General features: G+C 37.3%; 1 protein-coding gene across 1 annotated transcript in view; it reads left to right on the plus strand.

The window, feature by feature from the left end:
- The window catches only part of ASAH2 (N-acylsphingosine amidohydrolase 2), a 108,850-nt gene that overhangs the window by 32,922 nt on the left and 51,698 nt on the right, over nucleotides 1–24,230 (plus strand). Inside the window, exons 7-13 of the mRNA XM_066349345.1 lie at nucleotides 3,527–3,647; nucleotides 5,878–6,003; nucleotides 10,077–10,163; nucleotides 13,027–13,131; nucleotides 13,251–13,332; nucleotides 18,147–18,262; nucleotides 19,359–19,453. Of these exons, the coding sequence (XP_066205442.1) occupies nucleotides 3,527–3,647; nucleotides 5,878–6,003; nucleotides 10,077–10,163; nucleotides 13,027–13,131; nucleotides 13,251–13,332; nucleotides 18,147–18,262; nucleotides 19,359–19,453 (732 nt within the window). The remainder of the gene's footprint in view (nucleotides 1–3,526; nucleotides 3,648–5,877; nucleotides 6,004–10,076; nucleotides 10,164–13,026; nucleotides 13,132–13,250; nucleotides 13,333–18,146; nucleotides 18,263–19,358; nucleotides 19,454–24,230) is intronic.

Consider the following 24,230-nt stretch of genomic DNA (forward strand, 5'->3'; position numbering starts at 1 on the left):
TCCTACCATAGTCCTTTGGTTGCTGTGATAAGGCTGATATTTTAATAGCACACATTTCAAAGGACAGAGGAAGAAAAATATAGCATCTCCTTATTCTGAAATTTAAATAACTTTTTAAAATCTTTTTCATTTTTTTTGTAAGAAAAATGTTCAATTAATTTTCTAAAGTTTAAAAAAAATGAAAATAACTCAATGAAATAAAAATTCAAGTTTGTAGTTTAATTGGTAGACCAATATTCTTAACATGTGCTATCTGTACAGATACCATTGTGGTTTCTTGATGGTATAGAATACAGCTGAATGATTTCCCTCTGTGTTCCTTGGAGTTTAAAGCAATACCAGCCACACACTTGGCTACTAATATGTTCATGTAAGATGAAGACATGATACAAACACCATCTCTCTTTGATCTTATGCATTCTGCTCTGGTCTACCGTGACTACCCCTCCTCTGGACACACTTCACCTCATCCCAATTGCATGTCTTTGCAATAAATGACTTTTCTCCAGTGATCTCCTTGCCGGGTTCCTACTTGCCTTTTAAGATCCAGCTCAAATGTCACATACCCTGTAAAACATTTATTAAGGGCACAGTGATGCCTCATTCATCTCTTATGTCTCTAGCATCAGGCACAGAGTCAAGGTTAACGAAAATGTGTGCCGAATGAGAAAGTGAATGAACAGAGAGACAGAGCCAGTATCCCATAGCACAGGGGTCCCCAAACTACGGCCCGCAGGCCACATGTGGCCCCCTGAGGCCATTTATCCGGCCCCCGCCAACTTCTGGAAGGGTACCTCTTTCATTGGTGGTCAGTGAGAGGAGCATAGTTCCCATTGAAATATTGGTCAGTTTGTTGATTTAAATTTACTTGTTCTTTATTTTAAATATTGTATTTGTTCCCGTTTTGTTTTTTTACTTTAAAATAAGATATGTGCCGTGTGCATAGGAATTTGTTCATAGTTTTTTTATAGTCCGGCCCTCCAACGGTCTGAGGGACAGTGAACTGGTCCCCTGTGTAAAAAGTTTGGGGACCCTGCAGCAGGTTAGAACATGAGCCTTGTGATCTGACAAACCTGGATTCATAGTCCTGCTTCTTGACTTACACCTGTGTGACCTTGGTCAGATTATGTCATCACTCTGAGATTTCTTTTCCTTAGCTGTCAAATGAGGATAATGATAGCATCTGACTCAACAGGTTCTTATGAGAATAAAATGAGATTCTGTTTGGAAAATCCTTCACCTCATGAGTGCTAAATGATAGTTAGCATTGACAGAATTGTTCTATGGTTTTTGCCTGATTGCCCTGGAGAGGCTGCAGTCTGGCTCAGTCTGGCCGACCTCAGTGCAATCATGTTAGATGGAAATATTTTGGTTGGGGAGTAATGGTCACCACCCCATTTTTAAGTTTTTTAAAAATGGAGTAAAACTACAATAAATCAGACTCCAACTAACTGGAAAACACAACCTGAGTAGAATTTTCCCTGACACTTAAGTTTTAGGAGAAAAAGACAAATCACGAAATAGAAACTAAAATCAGGAATTTTTCAATTATAGGAACCTTACAAGTTTTAGGGGAAGACCTGAGACCTATTTTCAGCCTAAACTTCTGTACCTTTGCACAGTGGCAAATATACATGTTGGGGACTGAATTCAGTTTGGTAATTTGGCCTTACACTGTTTTAAAAAAAAGTAAAATGAATGTCAAGATAAAAAGAAAACTGTTATGAAAGCTTTCAACTATATACTTATTTAGAGTGATTAGTCTTATAAATTTCCACATAACTATTATTCAGCTTAGATAATTAGCAAGTCTTCATTCTATTTCACTCTTTTGCTCCTTCCTGAATGTTCTGCTAGAGTATTTAAAAGTAAATGCCAGATATCATTTCACTAAAAGAATTCACTGTGTATCTATCAGATAAACACTTTAAAAGTATAACAACCCTCTGTTAAGCCAACAAAATTACAATTTTCTTAATATGATCTAAACCCCAGCCTGTGTTCAATTTTCCCTGATTGTGTCAATAAAGTCTTTCACGCTTATTTTGTATGAATCAGAATCCAAGCTCAGTTCGCAAACTCTTTATTTGTTGGCCACGTGTCCTAGGTCTGTTAATTTGTAGCAGGTCCCCTCCTTTGTTTCCATGCCATTTATTTCTGTAAGAATTTTTAAATAATAAATATTTTGCAAAAACATTAGTTCATGGTTTGTCTTGAAAAATTTGGAACATATGGCAGCCCTGGCTTACACTCCCAGAAGGCAACACAGTGGAGACTGCAGCCTCTAGCCCGTGCAAGGGCCCCCTGATCCCCACAGTCCTCACCAGTCCCTATTCCACCAACCAGCTGACCTCGTTTATGTTGCCCCCCTAGCCCCCGTGGGCATTGTGCTGGCCACTTGTGGCCTACAGGGACCTCTGTTGGCCAATGAGAACGGAATTCTGAGTGATGACCTTGAAGTCTGGAAAAATTCTCAGTCATTGAGTCAATGTTCAATTTTGTGCACTGTATCGCTTAGGTAGGAATGTAAGCTGAAATGTTTAAAAAGTTTTCAGTGAAGAATTAAATCAAAAGATTTCTTTTTTAAAACATCCTAAATTGGCATGTCTCCTTTCTTGGTCATTCAAGTGAATCTGCTTTGCAGCCTTTCATCCTGTAAATATCTTTTTCACCTGTGTGGAAGTTTGATCCTACAAAGGCCACTGGACAGAGTGTCCAAAGATGCAAACTTGAGTCTTGGTCCTCTATGACAAGGGGGCCACTGTGTTGCTTTTCTGAGACACCTTTAGATGGAGGAATTAACAGCCTATTTCTCAAGGCTGTTGTGAAGTTCAAATAAAGTAACAGATGTGACATTAATTTGTACACTGTATATCTAGCTCTACTCTTAAGGTATTACTATGCATAAGGCTACATTGTTCTGCACAACATCCTTTTTCACACCTCCATGCAGTTACTTTGCATGGAACTCTCTGGAATGCCCTTAAGAATTAACTGCTAGTCACCTGTGGTTCCCAAACACTTTTTATAACCTTTGTCACATTGTATTAAAGCCATTTGTTCATATCTTTGTCTTCTGTAAGATTCCGCAAGTAAACTGCAGTATAATCAGTGCTGGGCACACAGCAGACTCTCAGCTAATGTCTATTAAATTAGAGTGGATTGATTTGAATAATTATTATAAGTGTGCCTTCCCTTGAAGGACAAAGTCTATGTCTAGACAGTTCTTCAGGTATATCATCTGATAACTGACCAGCCTTGGCTCTTGTTTAAAGCTGATGATAAAAATGATGATGCAATATTCATAAAAATAGTTTTGTATTTTTAACTCAAGTGATCAGACTTCTTGAGTCCATTATTAGTAATTTAAGCTCATTAACAATAAAAGAAACTAAATGTTAAATGCTTGTCATTAAATTCATTAAAATTTTTTTTCCCCCCTGGGGAAAACTTAAGTTCCCAGTCATCATTTTTGACTCTAGTTATCTCTGTGTTCATTAACTTAGGGCTTCTTGCTCTGTTATAGCTGGTTTGCCATCCACCCTGTCAGCATGAACAACAGTAATCATCTTGTAAATAGCGACAATATGGGTTATGCATCTTACCTTTTTGAGCAAGAGAAGAACAAAGGATATCTACCTGGACAAGTAAGAATTTGTTATTGAAAGTTTCATCTTAATTCATTGAGTATCATCAATTCATGCAGTGTTCAGAATTGCTGATTCAAATTTTCAGAGTAAAGTGTCATTATGGATATACTGATATCATTGGATAAAAAGAATTTTCTATCTTTTCTAGTGGGGAAAGAAAAGTTATGAATGACCAATAAACTTTATGTCAAATACTCCTTATATTGATGGCTTCATAAAGTTATAATTAGTTGGATAAAGAAGGCCAAGTTCAAGGTTTTTGCAATATATAATAGTTTTTTAACCAACTTGGAAATAGGATAAACTGTATTGCTGTTTATTTTTGTTTTCAGAGTTATAAAAGTATTAGGTATCCTCTTAATGGTGTAAGAACCTGAATGAGGACAAGCGATATATCCTTTTCACTGGTCTAGACTTCCTTCTTAATGATGAAATTCCTTTCAAGGACTTCATTCTGCTTTTCTGTAAGAAGGCCTAAATCAGAGACAACCCTCATCCATTAGACTTGTTTGTAACTTTGAAACATGGTGAATGACAGGATCAGAGATGGGGGCCAGACATTCTATGTACACCAGAAACTGTTCTGATCTGTATAAAATAAACACTACAGATAAGTGGGAGGAGCGAAACCCTACTATACTTGACACCAGCGTCTAAGCCCTAAATGCAGGATAATATATGATTGGATGAAAACCCCAGGCCCTTGACTAGAATAATGCTCGGCTATGAAGATGTTGACCCCGTGAACATTTGGTCTGATGTTTTGGCTCCTTTGTTGACAAAACTGTATTTTTATTTATTTATTTGTTTGTTTATTTATTTATTTATTTATTTCAGAGACAGAGAGTGAGTCAGAGAGAGGTATAGACAGGGACAGACAGACAGGAACAGAGAGAGATGAGAAGCATCAATCATTAGTTTTTCATTGCGCATTGCAACACCTTAGTTGTTCACTGATTGCTTTCTCATATGTGCCTTGACCATGGGCCTTAGCAGAAGTAAGCTCTTGCTGGAGCCAGCGACCTTGGGTTCCAGCTGGTGGGATTTTGCTCAAACCAGATGAGCCCGCGCTCAAGCTGGCGACCTCGTGGTCTCGAACCTGGGTCCTCTGCATCCCAGTCCGATGCTCTATCCACTGCGCCACTGCCTGGTCAGGCAAAACTGTATTTTTTAAAATTTTAGCCTGTGTTTAAGGGGGGAAAAAGAGGTTCTCATTTATGATCACTGGATGGGTACTCAGCACTTTGAAATAAATTATCTTTTTAGCATCATGATCTTTGATACTTGCTTATCTCTTTTTCTAACAAAATTTAAGACATTTAAGATGGAATGGTATAAACAAACCAAACAGAAACACATTCATAGATAGAACAAATAGACAGCTGTCAGAGGGGAGGCGGCTTAGGAGGCTGCGTGATTAAGCAAAAACTAAAACAAAACAAAACTCATAGGTGCAGACAATAGTATGGTGATTACCAGAGGGTAAGGGGGGGGAGTAGAAGAGGGTGTGGGGGGGATGAATGATGACGGAAGGTGACTTGACTTTGCATGGTGAACACAATACAATATACAGATGATGTATTATATTATAGAATTGTACAACTGAAACCTATACAATTTTCTTAACCAATGTCAGCTCAATAAATTCAATAAAAATCAGTCACTTGGAGTAGTTCCAATCAAAAACAAAAAAAAAGACAGAATGCTTTGCACCATTTAAAGGTTATGTATTGTTACTTTAGGTTAAGAAATAGAGAAAAGAAGTCTAGGTGGTGGATGCTATATTTATGTTCAGTTTTGCTACAGAAAAGTTTGGATCAGCTCTTCTCTTTTTAAGCTAATAGGATATTTAATTTTAAAGGGAAAATGTATCTTAGAGGTCTAGGTACAATACCAGAGACAAGATTGATTTTTCAACCTTTTGTAATTTGTTGTTGCATGCTGTACACCATGTCAAAATGCTTCTGTTTGAGACACAAATTTGAAACTGTCCTGCTTGGAACAGCTCAATTGATAATTGGAATAGCATGAGTAATATTATGTACGCTCTCTGCAATGTCAGCATTTTCAGGAGTAAACCATTTTCTCAGAATATTGTACATTCTTTTTTTTTTAATTGTTTGCAAATGATTTTGAATAGTTCACCAAAGCAGATCAAATGTTTGTATTTTTTAATGGAAGTCATGGGAAATAAAGACTAAAAGGCACTGGTTCTTTCTTTTGGAAGGGGCCCTTTGTAGCAGCTTTTGCTTCGTCAAACCTAGGAGACGTGTCCCCCAACATTCGTGGCCCACATTGCATCAACACTGGAGAGTCCTGTGATAATGCCAACAGCACTTGTCCCACTGGTGGGGTAGGTAATTATGACAGGAAATCTTTCTTTTTGCATCTCATATGTCTTTTATGCTTAAATATTCATCATTAACTCACAAATATGTTTTCCTCAAGTACATACTGTCCTAGTACTTACCTCTAGCCTCTTCTCAAATGCTTCCACTAAATTTCAATTGGATAAAACGATCATTTTCCATGTGATTGACTGTGAAGAGTTTTGAATGATGAGACAATTTAGCAAATGTCAGAGATGAAATATCCTTCTGCAAACTTGGACAGTCGAGAACATTTTCCTTTGGCATTTTTGCAGTCACAGAGTAGTACCCCCAACTGCCTGCTTTAGACATTTCTCACCGATTATGAAGTCTATAGATTTTTTAAAGCAACAGAAGATCATTTTTTTTTCTTTTAAAATTACAAAACCTTGCTGTAAAAACTGAAACAACGTGGAAGTATAGAGAGTAGTAAAAAGTGAAAATCCCAATATACCTCTTTTCCCCCCGCCCCCATCTCCCCTTTCTGGAAGTCACCTGTGTAATGTCTTCCTAGGCATTTGTCCATGTAGTCATGAACATCGTTTTATAACTTATTTACTGATCTTTTTTATTGGCCAAGAAGTTGAGTTTTCTACCCAGTGTGTCTTAAAAATATATATTTTTTTACTATTCTTTTTTTTAAAAATTTTTATTTATTCATTTTAGAGAGGAGAGGGAGAGACAGAGAGAGAGAAGGGGGGGAGGAGCTGGAAGCATCAACTCCCATATGTGCCTTGACCAGGCAAGCCCAGGGTTTTGAACTGGTGACCTCAGCATTTCCAGGTTGACACTTTATCCATTGTGCTACCACAGGTCAGGCTCTTAAAAATATTTTTATGACTATATGCAGCTCTGTGTGGTAAGTTTCAAAGATAACTAAGGCTACTCCATCATTTCACTGTTCCCTCCTCTCTCAAGCTCATTTAGATTTTTTAGCTTTGCCATAAACAGCAGATGCTAGATCCTGGGTTCTTATTGTTTGTGTTTATAGACCATTTCACCTGTGACATTACTTTTATTAAACACTATTTTTGGGCTATTTATTCTATTCCTACCAACCCTACCCAATGAACAATAGAGTTTTAACAATTATACTTTTCTATTATATATTTCTATTTTTTTATTTAAAAAAATATTCTAGGGTATTTTTATTTTCCTCTTTTTCTTCAGATTTGCATATTTTTTATAAAAAAAATTTCTATTTTATAAAAAAATATTTCTATTTTTATATAAAAAGTGTTCCTTTGTTGCCCTTTATTTGTAAAATTTCACACATTATAATTCATAGTAGATTTGATGATTACTTATTAAATATCAAAATTCATAGGTGAAATGTTTAAAAATTATACTTATTTGCAATAGAATATTATGTATCAACTTAATGTCTTCTGTTAAAGACATTATGTGAGCTTAATGTGGAAAAAAGCTCATAATACATAACGTTGACTAAAAAAATCAGGATTTATTATTGCATATGTGTTATTATTGCAGTTTTGAAAACTAGTGTATCATACTAAAAAGACAAAATGAAACAACTGAATTGTTGACTGTAGTTTTCTCTTTATGGTACTATTATAAGTAGGTTTTTTTTCTAGGTTTTAAATTATTTTTGCTATTTTTAATTTTATTTTTTTCTACCATGAGTATAGTTTACAATCAGAGAAAAAATTACAACAAAGTTATACCCCTTCCCACAAAATAATTCCATTTTTCTCGGCTCCCCTCCATATGCTGGATTGGCTCCTCCCATGTTTGCAAGATGGCAGACAGCAGTAACCAAGGTGTCTGCTTTCTCTCTCCACAAAAAGTAGGAGAGAGAGAAACCTCCCCTCCAACAGTGGAATGAAAGTTCTCTCCTGTCTGACTGGGTCAATTTATGTCACATGTCCATCCCGGGAGCACAGAAATTGCTGGGGGAATGGTATGTGTTGACTGGCTTAGGTAGGGGTTCCTGGCCAATCTGCAGCAGGGCCCCGGGCACTTCCGTGGTCACCTCAGACTTGCCTGGAACTAGGAATGAGATCGTTACTGCAAGGAGGGAGATAGCTTACTGAGCAAAGTCAGCATTCACGTACGAAAGAGAAAGAGGGAAGTGTGGCAAATATCGCCATGCCTTCTGCTTTAGTGTGGTTTCTTTAAAAAATCCTTTTTAAGTTTAGAAACTAGCTTTAATATTTTTTAGGAAAATATATATGCTTGTTACAAATTCAAACAATACGGAAAAGTTTAGAAAATAGAACCATGTAAAGGAGCCCCCCCCACCCTACAATTAGCCTGTTAAAATTCTAATGAAATTACTTCCAGACAACTTTTTATGCATCCATGCACATAAATGCATGTAAAATTTTACATAAGTGGGATCATACTGCAATGCTAGTCTATGATCTGCTTCCTTATTTCCAGTAAATATACTTTAAAACATTATTTAAAATCACTCTGTAATTTTCAATTTTAAGTACCATAGTTAACCAGTCCCCTAATAATGAGTGTTTTCTTTCCCAGCCTCCTTTCTTCCTTCATACCATTTCTTCCTTCACACCATTTCTTCCATCTTTTTTTCCTTTATATAAGTATGTTATGGTCACTCTGCTTGTCATTCATATTTTCACATGAGGAAGAGTTTCACCTTAGGCCAAATTCTTAAAAGTGAGTTAGCCTGTCAAAGTAAAAGAGCCTCTAACATATGCCACCCATCACCCAAATGGTCTCTCCATCACATTTCCACCCACAGTGCACAAGTGACATTGTCCCCATCTCTCACCAACACCAGGATGTTAGTCTTTTAATATTTACCAACACAATATACCAAGAGTCCTCTTTGCAGCCTAAACTTATGTTTACTTATTCATGAGATTGGATATATTTTGACATTGAATGGCTATTTATGAATGGCTATTTACATTTCTATTTTGTGAATTACTTATTTCATTGGTATTCCATGGTGTATCCATTACAATGATTTTTTAAAAAGATTTCATTTATTGATTTCACGGGGGAGGTGAGCGAGAAGTATGCACTCACAGCTGTTTCACTTTAGTTGTTCATTGTGCTTGCTTCTCATATGTGCCTTGACCAGGCAAGCCCGGGGTTTCAAATTGATGGCCTCAGCATTCCAAGTTGACGTTCTATCCACTGCACCAGCACAGACCAGGCACAATTATTTTTTTTTTACTTTTATTTTTCCCAGTTTTATTGAGATAAATTGACACACGACATTGTGTAATTTTGAGGTGTACAATGTGGTGATTTTGATATGCATATAGGATGCTTTTTACTGCAAATAAGAGATAACCTAACTCAGTATGGATTAATCAAAAGGTATTATTAATAAAGATTTTTTTCTTATTGACTTTTTAAAGTTCCTAATATTTTAAAATCTTAGTTTGTCATAAACAGCGCAATGCCCCTCCCTCCACTTATCAGCGATCTTTCACCTTATTCATCTAACGTGTCAGATTTAGTAAACCTGTTCTCTAATCATTTTAGAAGGGTCTTCTACACTCTTAAGACTTTAAAATATATTCCCCATATTTTAAAATACTTTTTAATTTCATTTGTAATATTTAAATAGCTGGTCAATTTTGAATCTTTCTGATGTAAAAATAAGTTATAGTGTCAGATTTATTTTTTGATTTTTTTCCCCCCAAGGGTCAGCTAGTTGTTCCAACATAATTTTAAGTGAGTTTCAATCTAAGGCGATCATGAGCAAGAGTCATAGGCAAGAGCAAGCAAGCAGAGACTCGCAGCAAATGGGGAGACGTGGCTGCAGGTCCTAGCTACCTGTATAACCTTTGACAAATCCTCTAGCACACCCAAGCCGCATTTTCCTCATTTTTAAAAAGTAAGGTACTGGAATAGATGATTTCTAAAAATATTTGCTACTTTAATTCAATGAATGATTACGTGTTTTGTAATCTGTACACTGAGAGAATATTTGAAAAGCAGTGCTAGAATGTGTCTTAAACATATATTTGCTTAGATTCACACGTCATTTTTGCATTTCTTAAAATAATTGCTTTTTTTCACTAAGAACACATCTTGTCTCTTTCTGTTCCAGGCTACCATGTGCGTTGCTATGGGACCTGGACAGGATATGCTCGACAGCACACAAATTATAGGGCGGACCCTCTATCAGAGAGCCAAGGTAAGACGTGCACCCAGCTTCTTTCATCTTCATTGAAAACTCTTCTTGAAAACCAACTGACCCTGTTCATGAGGACGGCACAGTTGTAAGGAAGATAACAAGAGCTCAAGCTGCACCCAGGAGCCTGGAAGACCGCATGCTGCTTAGGCGGTTAGGAAGTATGCAGGGATCTCTCTCTCTCTCTCTCTCTCTCTCTCTGACTGCTGGGTTCGACTGCTTACAGGAAGTACATTTAAAACCAAGAAGTCAGGAAGACATTTTTTTTTTATTTTTATTTTTTGTATTTTTCCGAAGCTGGAAACGGGGAGAGACAGTCAGACTCCCGCATGTGCCCGACCGGGATCCACCCGGCACGCCCACCAGGGGGCTACGCTCTGCCCACCAGGGGGCGATGCTCTGTCCCTCCGGGGGGTCGCTCTTTTGCGACCAGAGCCACTCTAGCGCCTGGGGCAGAGGCCAAGGAGCCATCCCCAGCGCCCGGGCCATCTTTGTTCCAATGGAGCCTTGGCTGCGGGAGGGGAAGAGAGAGACAGAGAGGAAGGAGAGGGGGAGGGGTGGAGAAGCAGATGGGCGCTTCTCCTGTGTGCCCTGGCCGGGAATTGAACCTGGGACCCCTGCACACCAGGCCGACGCTCTACCACTGAGCCAACCGGCCAGGGCCAGGAAGACATTTTATTTTAGTTAGAGTGCTTGCTTTGGACAGTGGGATGATAGATAGATTGTGAAGTTTGCAATTAATATGGTATCAGATAAGACAGGACTTCAAAAATCTCAGCAATCGCCCTGTTCTGTGCCTGCCAAAGCGCCTCACCACCTCTTAACTTTCCCTTCAGTGACAAAGCAAAGCTCAGCAGCACAACTTGCAGCTCTCGCAATACAGATTCAGATTAGTTCCGGTTTTCTTTGATATGGCAGAGATCATTCATCTCATCTTTTCTTAACGTTTTATATTTTCTTGGAGAGAGAACCTGGTCTCCAGTGAGATTACTGTGATTTACTCCACCCTCTTTCCTCTCTTGAATTTTATCTTTTGTTTGTCCATATTAGTTGTCTGCTTCTGTAGAGACAGATTTCTGATTGAAAAGACAAAGAATGAACTTGATAGCAGAGGAATCTCTAATAGAGATTGTGTAAGGTCAGTATCCACCATCGTGGCCATTCACGTGCAGGTTCACATTGGATTCGGACAGATGGTAATGAAACAACGGAGCCAAAAACTGGTGGGCCATCATATTTAATCCTAGCTTGTATCTGGCAAGCAAGTAAAAACACACACTAGGCTCCAAAACCCACTCATTCAGTGCTCAAAAAGCTACTGATTTATCCGAGTTTCCTAGAATCAAAGGTTTCTAGCTCACCAGACTTATTTACCTCTGTTCCCCATCTCCTTCCTTCTCTCTTCACAAACTGTGCACAAACTGGCTTCTCCTTCAGCGCTCTGCCATCTTGGCTGCCTCTCCTGGCCTCCGCCACGTGGCCTTTCTCTGCTCTGCTCTCTAATGCTAACCCCAGGAACCGAGAGCAAGCAAGGTCCCGGTCTGCCCCACTTTATATTGAAGAAATCCAAACTTTTAATCCAATATTCAAAATAGGGAAGTCTGATACAAAGTCCACCCCACATCAAAAAGGGTGGGAAAGGCTTAGTCCTAAAACGAAGCCCCAGGCTACAAGGATCCTGCCTGCCCACAGCCCACCCCCAACACACATTAATATAATTACGCCCATTCCAAGCATAAGGGCAACTAATATCATCACCTGGGCGACGGGCTTCCACGTGGGCAGCGCCATCTTTAACAAAGTGAGCATAATATATTTTATCTGCCCAACAGATAGTTAAACCTCTTCCTTTTTATAGCCTACTTACACCTTTGTTGTGCACACATGTGTATGTGCGGGAGTGTAAGTAAATATTTTGTTCCAAGGGTTCTAAAATGTTTCAGGAGCAATTAAGGAAGATCAAAAGCACCTTTAAAAACATCAGCCACTAGCCAGCCCTAATTGCTGCAGTTTCTTTTTAATTACTGTGGTATTATCAGTAGATTGCTCTAAATTAACAGATTCTATTTAGGGAATGTACTGGTGGCACATTTTGGTGTCAGAAATTTTGTTACCTTTCTGGGTTTGGGAGCCATAGAGATTTGTCCCACATTCTGCCTTCTCTTCTCAGCAAGGCACACGTTCCCTCTCAGGGGAGGCAGGCTGCAGCTGGTGTCACTTATCTTGAGAGCTCCAGGCTGTTGAAACTGGGATGCATGGAAATGAGTTAGGTCTCTGGCTTGTGCTTATGCAGGCTTTGCCTATATTGTATGATACAGATCAATAAAAACAAACATTAATCCACATGTTTTGTCTCACATTTCCCATAAGGTTGAAAAAATATCAACTGACCACAGTGGAAAAAAAAATCATCAAAGGGTAGATAGAGTGTGAGGGGAGTTTATGCTGATTAAATGGGGCCTGAAGTCTTTTAATCCACCCTTTGGCACCAGCCCTGCCAAAGGACTCCCGGATTCTGAGAATGCCTGAGGACACATTCTTATTCGGGCAAAGAAAGTAATTTGGCCCTCCTACTTCTAATCTTAAATTTTCTTGACTGTCTTTCATGTGAGATTGGGGCCTTTGGCGCCACATCCTATGTCACCGCTGTTTTGTCTTTGTGGGGAATAGACACAGTTCAACCATTCAGGGCCTTCAGTCTTCAAGGAAGCAACAGGTTGGTAGAGAAATGCACATGGATGGTGGCTGTTTTGAAGCACCCAGCACAACAAAACTAGGCTGAGAGATTCCTTTCCAAATTTGTACTCCCTGGGTACAGTGGTAGTATTTAGCTTTTTGCTAATAACAGCCTCTGTGGGTTTTCTAGGAGTTGTATGCCTTAGCCTCCCAGGAGTTAACAGGCACGCTGACTTCGGCTCATCAGTGGGTGAATATGACAGATGTCACCATCTTGCTCAATTCCACACATGGGGTAAGTGTGGCTGATTCACACTGATTATGCCAACAGGATACAGCTCTGGGCTGATCTCATTATTAGTGTAAGTTTAATTTCTGTGTCTTTTTGTTTTGTTTTTAAAATCTTTCCTTTAGGCAAAAACATGTAAACCAGCACTGGGCTACAGTTTTGCAGCCGGCACGATTGATGGATCGGGGACCTTCAATTTTACGCAGGGTGAGGTGCAAATGCAGTCTAATAAAACCTGTGCTTCCAGGCTCTGAAGCTGCAGGGTTGTCTCTCCTAAGAAACATAATTACTATTTCATTTCATTTCTTTTTTAAGATTTTATTTATTGATTTTTTTTTTTTTTGAGAGAGAGAGAGAAGAGAGAGAGAGAAAAAAAGGGGATAGGGAGAGGAGCAGGAAGCATCAACTCATAGTAGTTGTCATATGTGCCTTGAGGTTTCCAACCGGTGGCATCAGCATTCCTGGTGACATTTTATCCATTGTGTCAACTGCAGGTGAGGCTCTAGTTTGGTTTCTAAACTTAGGGGTGTGCAGGTATTCCATGTTCGTATGCAACAGTCAGGTTTCCTAAGGGATAGGTGTTTTTTTGTAACTCAGGTTTCCACTGATTCAAAAGGAATCACAAATTCTCTTTGCATGAATAGTTTTAAATTATGCTTGGGTAAGGAGAGTTAAGGGGTGCAGAAGGGTATTGTCTTTGTACCTTCAACAATGTGAGTCAGATCTTCCAACTTATTAGTGTCTCTTTTCCTTGATCCTTTATTGAAGCCAAAATTCTTCAGGGCGGAGCTGATTTGTTGATGACTTTTTGATTCTAGTCACCTAGTGGATGCGGATTTGCATCCTCTCGTGAATGTGATTTGCTTTTCATAATGATTAATGATGCTGAGCATCTTTTCATATAATTATTGTTTATTTGTATATCTTTCTTGGAAAAATGTCTATTCATATATTTTTCTCATTTTTAAATTGGGCTATTTGTCTTTTTTTTTAATTGAGTTGTAAGAGTCCTCTATGTATTCTGTATAAAAGTCCTTTATGAGATGTATATTTACAAATATTTTTTTTCTATTCTGTGGGTTTGTTTTCTCTTTCTTGTATCTTTGGAAGTACAAAAGGTTTCAATTTTGATGAAGTCAAATGTTCTTTTTTTCCTTTTGTTACTCACGCTTCTGATATCATATCTAAGACTCTTTTGCCAAATCCAGTGTTTTGAGGACTTACCCCTGTTTTCTTCTAAGAGTTTTATAGTTTTAGCTCTTACATTTAAATCTTTGATCAATTTTGAGTTAAATTTATATATGATTTGAGGTGAGGGTGAGACCTGATTCCTTTGTGGCTACGTAGTTATCCAGCATTATTCCTTGAAAAACTGTTTATTTATCTACGGAATGGTTTTGGTACACTTGTTGAAAATCAATTGACCATAGACGCATGGTTTTATTTTTGGATTCTCAGTTTTATTCCATTGACTTACATGTCTGTTTTGTACTAGTACTTCTCTTTCTTGATTCCTGTTGCTTTGTAGTAAATTTTGAAATCCAGGACAGATTAGTCCTACTTTATTTTTTCTCTTTTGATTGTTCTGGCTATTCTGAGTCCTTTGCAATTTCAGATGAATTTTTGAATCCACTTGTCAATTTCTACCAAGAAGTTAGGTGAGATCCTGATAGGGAATGATTGCATTGAATCTGAAGATTAAATTGGAGACTGTTGCAATACTAACAATTTTAAGTCATAATAAATCTATGAACATGAATGTTTTTTCATGTATTTAGATCTTTAATTTTTCAACAATATTTCATAGTTTTCAGAGTATAAGTTTTATACATCTTTTGTTAATTTTATTTCTAAGTATTCTGTTCTTTTTGATTTTATTATAAATCAATTATTTTTTTAATTTCATTTGTGAATTGTTTATTGAAAGAGTATAGAAATGTAATTAATTTTACATATTGATCTTAAATCCTGGTGCCTTGCTGAACTCGTTTATTAGTATTAATAGTTTTTTAGCGGATTCCTTAGGGTTTTCTATATGTAATATCATGTAACCTGCAAACAGAAATAATTTTAATTCTTCCTTTAAAGTCTGGATGCTTTTAATTAAAATAATTTTTTTTTTTGCCTAATTTTCCTGGTTACTATCTATACTACCATGTTGTCAAGAAATGGCAAGAATGGACATTTTTGTGTTGTTCCTGATAGTCGGAGGAGAATAGTCATTCATCATTGTGTGACATTCGCTGTGAAGTTTTGTCAGGTTGAAGAAGCCCCTTCTATACCTGTCTTGTTGTGCTATTGTAAAGTGGAATTGGATTTTTGTCAAATGCTTTTTCTGCATCTATTGAGATGTTCATATGACTTTTGTTTTTATTCTATTAATATGATTTATCACATTGATTGATATTTTTTGGATGTTAAACCAATCTTGTAGTTCTGGGAGAAATCCCAGTTTGTCATGATGTATAAATCTTTTTTATATATTTCTAGATTCAATTTGCCAGTATTTTGTTGTGCATTTTTATGTTCTTAGTCATAATCTATTTTGATTTATAGTTTTATTTTCTTATGTCTCTGTGTGCTTTTGTATGAAGGTGATATTGGCATCATATAATGAGTCGGGAAGTGTGTTCTCTTTTGTTTTTTGGAAGAGTTTTTGGAGAGTTAATATTTTTTCTTCTGTAGATGTTAAATTCAATGCCATCTGTGCTGGGCGATTCTTTGGGAATAGTTTTTTTATTTTTATGAATTCATCATCTGTACACTACATTATGTGCCCATCACCCCAAACAAAGTTTCTCTTGTCCCCATTTTCCCCTCTTTGCCCACCTCCACCTACCCCCATCCCCTCTTCCTGCTGGCTATCACCACCCTGTTGTCTGTGTCTATGTGTTTTTTTGGGTTTTTTTTTTTTTTTTGTATTTTTCTGAAGCTGGAAACGGGGAGAGACAGTCAGACAGACTCCCACATGCGCCCGACTGGGATCCACCCGGCACGCCCACCAGGGGCGACGCTCTGCCCACCAGGGGGCGATGCTCTGCCCCTCCGGGGCGTCGCTCTGCCGCGACCAGAGCCACTCGAGCACCTGGGGCAGAGGCCAAGGAGCCATCCCCAGCGCCCGGGCCATCTTTGCTCCAATGGAGCCTTGGCTGCGGGAGGGGAAGAGAGAGACAGAGAGGAAGGAGGGGGAGGGGTGCAGAAGCAAATGGGCGCTTCTCCTATGTGCCCTGGCCGGGAATCGAACCCAGGTCCCCGGCACGCCAGGCCGACACTCTACCACTGAGCCAACTGGCCAGGGCTGTGTCTATGTGTTTTTTATATACATATAATATTTTCTTAATTCCTTCACCTTTTGTCATCTAGTCTCCCAGCACCCCTCCCCTCTTACAGCTGTATCCATCCGAAATGAGACTCTTGTAGGCAGCATATAGTTGGGTATAGTTTTTTATACATTCAATCACTCTATACCTTTTGTATGGAGAACTTAATTTATTTTTATTTAAAGTAATTATAGATAAGAACTTAATAATGCTGCCTTATTATTTTCTGGCTGTTTTGTAGTCCCCTTGTTCCTTTCTTCTTCTCTTACTATTATATTGTGATTTTTAATAGTTGTTATGATTTAATTTCTTTATCTTTTGTTTATCTACTATAGCTATTTGGTTTTTGGTTATCATGAGGCTTACAAGTAGAACATCTTATATTTTAAGCTGAAATGTAACTTCAACCACATAAAAAACCAACCCTTTTATCTTTGTTCCACTGTGTTGCTATAGGTTCATAATTGGACTCTTGAGCCCTCCTAGGGCTATTTTCATCTCTGGATAGCTAATTTCCTTTTTTGTGGGACAAAAGCCTGCATTTTCTACTCTGGCATCTTGCTGATGTCACTCTCCTCTTCTTTCTTAGTTTGTGCATTTCAAATTACAATTTTCCCTTTGAGCACTGCTTTCATTGTATCCCATAAGGTTTTGGTATATTGCATCTTCATTTACATTCATCTGAAAGTATTTTTATATTTTATTTTTATTTCTTCCTCGATTATTAGCTATTTATGATTATGTTGCTTAATTTATACATATTTGTAGGTTTCCCAAATTTTCTTCTGTTATTTATTTCCAATTTCATTACATTGTGGTTAGAAAACATGCTTTGTATTATTTATCTGCTTTAAAACTTACTGAGCCTTGTTTTATGGCCAGCATATGGTCTGTCCTGAATAATGTTTCATATACATTTGTGAAGAATGTACATCATATTGTTGTTGGATAGTGATCTGTAAGTATTTGCTGGTCTAGTTAAATTCTAGTGTTGTTAAAGTTCTCTACTTCCCTGTTGATCTTCTGACTACTTGTTCCATCTACATGGACAGTGGGTTATTGACATTCCAACTGTTATTGTTGATTATCTCTCCTTTCATTTCTGTCAGTTTGGTGTATGTACTTTGAGTGCCCTTTTATTAGGTCCATATATGTCTATACTTATTATATTTTCCTAATGGATGGATTTTAAGGTTATATAGTTCTGTAGTTAACATAATTTTTCCCAGATTATGGATTTTAGGCTAGGCTTTTGCTTTTTATTGATTGTGTGTTTGTGTACTTGTGTATGTGTAAATAATGAAATGGGATTCAAGAGAGGCTCTTTCAGAGACTGTAAGCCAAACAACTGGTACTTCAAGTAGGCGGTATCATTTTTGGAAAATCTATGGCTAATTATATCATATCATTTTTATTTGGAATGTGGAAAAGAAAGAGCAATAGAAACAAAACTTTGAAGATGTTGAGCAACATATATTTTTCTATTCCATCAACCACACTGAGGATCTAATTATATAGTGGCTCCTATTTTAAAATGAAGAGGAAATTTGCTTCTTTTATTGTTCAGACTGTTTGAAATCATTAAATAATAAACTTAGTAAAATCTCTGAAACCCCTAAAAGCATTGTTGTACAATATTTGTCAAAATGATGACATTTTTTCTGAGGGTTGAAATTGTATTAATTAAAACATTTCTAATAGGAACAACGGTATCGGATCCATTTTGGGACACTCTTCGTGATCAGATCTTGGGCAGGCCATCCGATGAAATCAAAGAATGTCATAAACCAAAGCCAGTGCTTGTTCACACTGGAGAGGTAAAACATTTTTGTTATCATGGTGATATTAGTATATTGCTTTTTAAAATTTATGAATTGTTAAATATGAATGGAAGGTCTCTATTGGCATGGGTGGTTTTATTCAGATATTGCCACATCAAAATATTTAATATCAAAAGTATGGATGCTATGACTAAAAATTAAGGGGTATGATTATTAAATATTTCAACTTTCAATTTTATGATAACTGAAACAATTAGAACACTTGAAAAGGAAGAATAAGACTAATTTTAATCTTATTTAAGATTTACTTACATTATCTCCTGGACAGGAGTTTACACAGAATTCTCTGCAGAGAAATACATCTTAGTTTATATAAAAAGGAACTTGTTCATGTCTCAGTTTTCTCAAAATTCAGGCATTGTTATTAAACAGACAATATTCTTATAATACTCCTTTGGAACATGGATTTTCACATTCTAAATGACAAAATATGATGCCAGTGTTTACAGTAGAAACTGTTGATATAAAAAAAATTAAATAGAGTTTTTCTCCCTAATATTTAATTAAAATTGTTCAGGAAGAGAAAAAAAAGGAAAGGAAAGGAATAGAGGAAAATATTTTACAATAATTTGAATATGGAAATGGATAGATCTCTTGGAGAAAACTTGGAAACTAAGGCAAAACCTGGTAACTGAAAATTTAAAGATCTATAAGAACAAAAAGAAATTATTAAGTTAAGCTATTTCAAATGATGGGGTTATTTATTTATTTATTTTGTTTAAGGATGATCGCCATAATATTCTAGTAGAATCCTTGGACTTAATATAATTCTAGTAGCATCTGTTGCACATTGAGATTTCACAGTGACAAACCCACAAACATCTTCATTGATGAGAAAATAAGTCTAGGTTAATAAGGCATTGGCATTTGAGATTCGACATTATAACTTGGATAGAAAAATTAATGTTGAATTATGAATTAGAAATAAAATCTATGACAGTAGGATAAGACACCAAAAAAACAGCTGGAAACATTTAAACTCCTTTAATAAAGAAAGTTCTGTGATCATCACATGACTCTTGACCATAGAAAGAATAATATTTCTAACACTGTTCATGTTTTGGGCTCTTAGCTGACAAAACCTCATCCCTGGCACCCAGATATTGTTGATGTTCAGATGATTACTCTTGGGTCGTTGGCTATAACTGCTGTCCCTGGGGAGTTTACGTAAGTTCTTTTTTCTTTATTTTGTGGTTAAAAATGTAATTATTGTGTATGTGTTTCTGTTGGAATCATTTACCATGGGTGGATAATTCTGAACTGACTTCTTTGTATTTCACAGTACTGTATTTGGCACAGTGACAAATATCCCCACCCTCTTTTGATGAAACCTACAAAGAATAAATCTCTCTGTGGTTGTTACTAGTATGTAACTTGAAGCAAACATAAAAATTTGAAAACTTATCATTCTAAATTAAAATGAGGTGGTGAATTATGATGTCAGCAGAAAGGCTTGAACTAACATTAAAACACAGATTCTTGCTTGACCAGTGGTGGCACAGTGGACAAAGCATTGACATGGAACGTTGAGGTTGCCATTTCAAATCCCTGGGCTTGCCTGGTCAAGGCACATATGGGAGTTGATACTTCCTGCTCCTCCCCCCTTCTTGCTCTCTTTTTCTCTCTCTTTCTCTTCTTTCTCTCTCTTCTCTAAAATGAATAAAGTGTTTTTAAAAATATTTTATTCATTTTAATTTATTGCGTTAATATGAATTCAAGTGTCCCACTCAATATAACTAACTCCCTCATCCCCAACCTCTTGTCCTGCATTACTCCCCCTTGCCTCCTCTCCCTAACTCCCTCCCCCCTTCCCTTTGGGATTTGCTGTCCTATTATCTGTATCTAGGTGTTATGTGTATATAATTTCACAAATCCCTTCACCTTCTCTGATCCCATCCCCTCATCCCTCTTCCCTCTGACAGCTGTCTCTCTGCTCCCTGTAACCCTGCCTCTGCCTCTATTTTGTTCCTCATTTCACTTTGTTCATTAGATTCCACACATAAGTGAGATCATATAATATTTCTCTTTCTCTGCCTGGCTTATATCACTTAGCATAATAATCTCCAGGTCCATCCATGCCATTGCAAAAGGTAAGATTTCCTTCTTTTCATGGCCACATAGTATTCCATTGTGTATATGTACCGCTGCTTTTTTATCCACTTGTCCACTGACGGACATTTAGACTTTTTCCAGGTCTTGGCTATTGTAAATAATGCTGCAATAAACATGGGGGTGCATATCTTCTTTTAAATCAGTGATTTGGTATTCTTAGGATATATTTCTAAAAGTGGAATAGCTGGGTCAAAAGGAAGTTTCATTTTTAATTTTTTGAGGAATCTCCATACACTTTTCCACAGTGGCTGCACAAGTTTGCATTCTCACCAGCAATGCAGGAGGGTTTCCTTTTCTCCACACCCTCTCCAGCACTTACTGTGTGTTGATTTGTTAATGAGCACCATTCTGACAGGTGTGAGATGGTATCTCTTTGTGGTTTTAATTTACATTTCTTTGATGATTAGTGACATTGAATATTTTTTCATATACCTATTGGCCATCTGTATGTCCTTTTTCGAGAAATGTCTATTCAGGTCCTTTGTCCATTTTTTAATTGAAATGTTTATCTTTTTGGTGTTGAGTTTTAGAATTGCTTTATAAATTTTGGTTATTAACCCCTTATCAGACGTATTGGCAAATGTGTTCTCACATTGTGTGGGTTATCTTTTTATTTTGTTCAGTGTCTTTTGCTCTGAAAAAGCTTTTTAATTTGATATAGTCCCATTTGTTTACTTTGTCCTATATTTCTATGGAGATAAATCAGCAAAAATGTTGCTACGAGTGATATTGGAGAGTTTACTGCCTATGTTTTCTTCTAAGATATTTATGATTTCATGACTTACATTTAAGTCTTTTATCCATTTTGAGTTTATTTTTGTCATTTGTGTAAGTTGGTGGTCTAGTTTCATTATTTTGCATTTACCTGTCCAATTTTCTCAACACTATTTATTAAAGAGACTGTCTTTACTCCACTGTATGATCTTATCTCCTTTGTCAAATATCATTTGACTATAAAGCCATGGGTTTATTTCTGGGTTCTCTGTTCTGTTCCATTGATCTGTATGCCTGTTCTTATGCCAGTACCAACCTGTTTTGATTACTATGGCCTTGTAGTATAACTTGATATCAGGCAGTGTGATACCTCCCATTTTGTTCTTCATTTTCAAGTTTGCTGAAGCTATTCGTGTTCTTTTTTGGTTCCATATAAATTTTTGGAATATTTGTTTTATGTCTTTGAAGTATACCATTAGTAGTTGAATATGAATGGCATTGAATCTATAGATTGCTTTGGGTAATATAGACGTTTCAATAATGTTTATTTTTCCTATCTGTGAACACGGTATATGGTTCCACTTGTTTGTATCTTCCTTGATTTCTTTTTAAAATGTCTTATAATTTTATGAGTACAAGTCTTATACCTCTTTGGTTAAATTTACTCCTAGGTACTTTATTTTTTTTATTTTTTTTGTATTTTTCTGAAGCTAGAAACGGGGACAGTCGGACAGACTCCCGCATGCGCCCGACCGGGATCCACCCGGCACGCCCACCAGGGGGCGATGCTCTGCCCCTCTGGGGCGTCACTCTGTCACGACCAGAGCCACTCCAGCACCTGGGGCAAAGGCCAAGGAGCCAATCCCAGCGCCCGGGCCATCCTTGCTCCAATGGAGCCTCGGCTGCGGGAGGGGAAGAGAGAGACAGAGAGGAAGGAGAGGGGGAGGGGTGGAGAAGCAGATGGGCGCTTCTCCTGTGTGCCCTGGCCAGGAATCGAACCCGAGACCTCTACACGCCAGGCCAACGCTCTACCACTGAGCCAACTGGCCAGGGCCGGTACTTTATTATTTTTTTTGTTGCAATAATGAAGGGAATTGGGCCCTGGCTGGTTGGCTCAGTGGTAGAGCATCGGCCTGGCGTGTGGAAGCCCCGGGTTTGATTCCCAGCCAGGGCACATAGGAGAAGTGCCCATCTGCTTCTCCACCCTTCCACCTCTCCTTTCTCTCTAACTCTGTATTTCCCTCTCACAGCCAAGACTCCACTGGAGCAAAAGTTGGCCCTGGTGCTGAGGACGGCTCTATGGTCTCCACCTCAGGTATTAGAATGGCCCTGGCTGCAATGGAGCAACACCCCAGATGGGCAGAGCATTGCCCCCTGGTGAGCATGCCAGGTGGATCCTAGTCAGGCGCATGAGGGAGTCTGTTTGACTGTCTCCCCACTTCTAACTTCAGAAATATACAAAAAAAATAATGAAGGGGACTGTTTTCTTAATTTCTTTTTCAAACAGTTTATTGTTGGTGTATAAAAATGCCACTGATTTCTGAATATTGATTTTATATCCTGCCACCTTGCTGAATTCATTTATTGGGTCTAGTAGTTTTTTGACTGAGACTTTAGAGTTTTCTATGTACAGTATCATGTCATCAGCAAATAATGATAGTTTTACTTCTTTTCTAGTTTGAATGCCTTTTATTTCTTCTTCTTGTCTGATTGCTGTGCCAAAGACTTCCAGAACTATGTTGAATAAGAGTGGTGAAAGTAGGCACCCTGCCTTGTTCCTGATCTTAAGGGGATTGCTTTTAATTTTTACCCATTGAATATGACGTTGGCTGTCAGTTTGTCATATAGGGCCTTTATTATGTTGAGGTGTGTTCCCTGTATTCCCACTTTGCTGAGAGTTTTGATCATAAATGGGTGCTGGATTTTATCAAATGCTTTTTCTGTGTCTATTGATACAATCATGTGATTTTTATCCTTCCTTTTTTTTTTAATGTGCTGAGTCACATTGATTGATTTGCAAATATTGTACTAGCCTCGCCTCTCCAGAATAAATTCCACTTGATCATGATGTGTAACTTTTTTAATGTATTGCTGGATCCGGTTTGCTAATATTTTGTTGAAAATTTTAGTATCTTTGTTCATCAGGGATATTGGCCTATAGTTTTTTTCTTTGTAGTGTAGGTACCTGGTTTTGGAATGAGGATTATGCTTGCCTCATAAAAGGAGCTTGGAAGTCCTCCCTCCTCTTGAATTTTTTGAAACAGCTTGAGAAGGATAGGAGCTAGTTCTTTGAAAATTTGGTAGAATTTGCCTGTGATGCCATCCAAGACTTTTGTTTATTGGGGTTTTTTTTGATAACTGTTTCAATCTCATTTGTTGTAATTGGTCTGTTTAGGTTTTCTGATTCTTCCAGATTGATTTTTGAATGATTATATTTTTCAAGGAATTTATCCATTTCATCTAGGTTGTCCCATTCTTGGGCATACAGTTCTTCATAGTATTTTCTTACAATCCTTTGTATTTCTGCATCTTCAGTTGTTACTTCTCCATTTCCATTTCTAATTTCACTTATTTGAGTCATCTCTTTTTCTTCATGAGTCTGGTTAAAGGTTCATCAATCTAATTTACCTTTTCGAAGAACCAACACTTGGTTTCTTTGATCTTTTGTATTGTTTTTTAGCCTTTATGTTATTTATTTCTGCTCTGATATTTATTATTTCCTTTCTTCTACTTCCTTTGGACTTGATTTGTTGTTTCTTTTCTAGTTCTTTTAGATGCAGGGTTGTTTATTTGAGCTTCTCCTGGCTTCTTAAGGTATGCCTGTAATGCTAAGTACTTCCTTCTCAAGACTGCTTTTGCTATGTCCCATAAATTCTGAGTTGTTGTATGTTTGTATTTATTTTTTTCAAGAAAATTTTTTATTTCTTCCTTAGTCTCATTAACCCATTCGTCATTTAATAGCATACTATTTAGCCTCCAAGTGTTTAAATATTTTCCAGTTTTTCTATTATAGTTGATTTCTAGTTTCATGCCATTGTGGTCAGAGAAGATGCTTGATATGATTTCAATCTTCTTAAATTTATTGAGACTTGTTTTGTGTCCTAACATGTGGTCTATC

The sequence above is a fragment of the Saccopteryx leptura genome, chromosome 9 (genome assembly GCF_036850995.1).
Source record: "Saccopteryx leptura isolate mSacLep1 chromosome 9, mSacLep1_pri_phased_curated, whole genome shotgun sequence".
Classification (NCBI taxonomy): domain Eukaryota; kingdom Metazoa; phylum Chordata; class Mammalia; order Chiroptera; family Emballonuridae; genus Saccopteryx; species Saccopteryx leptura.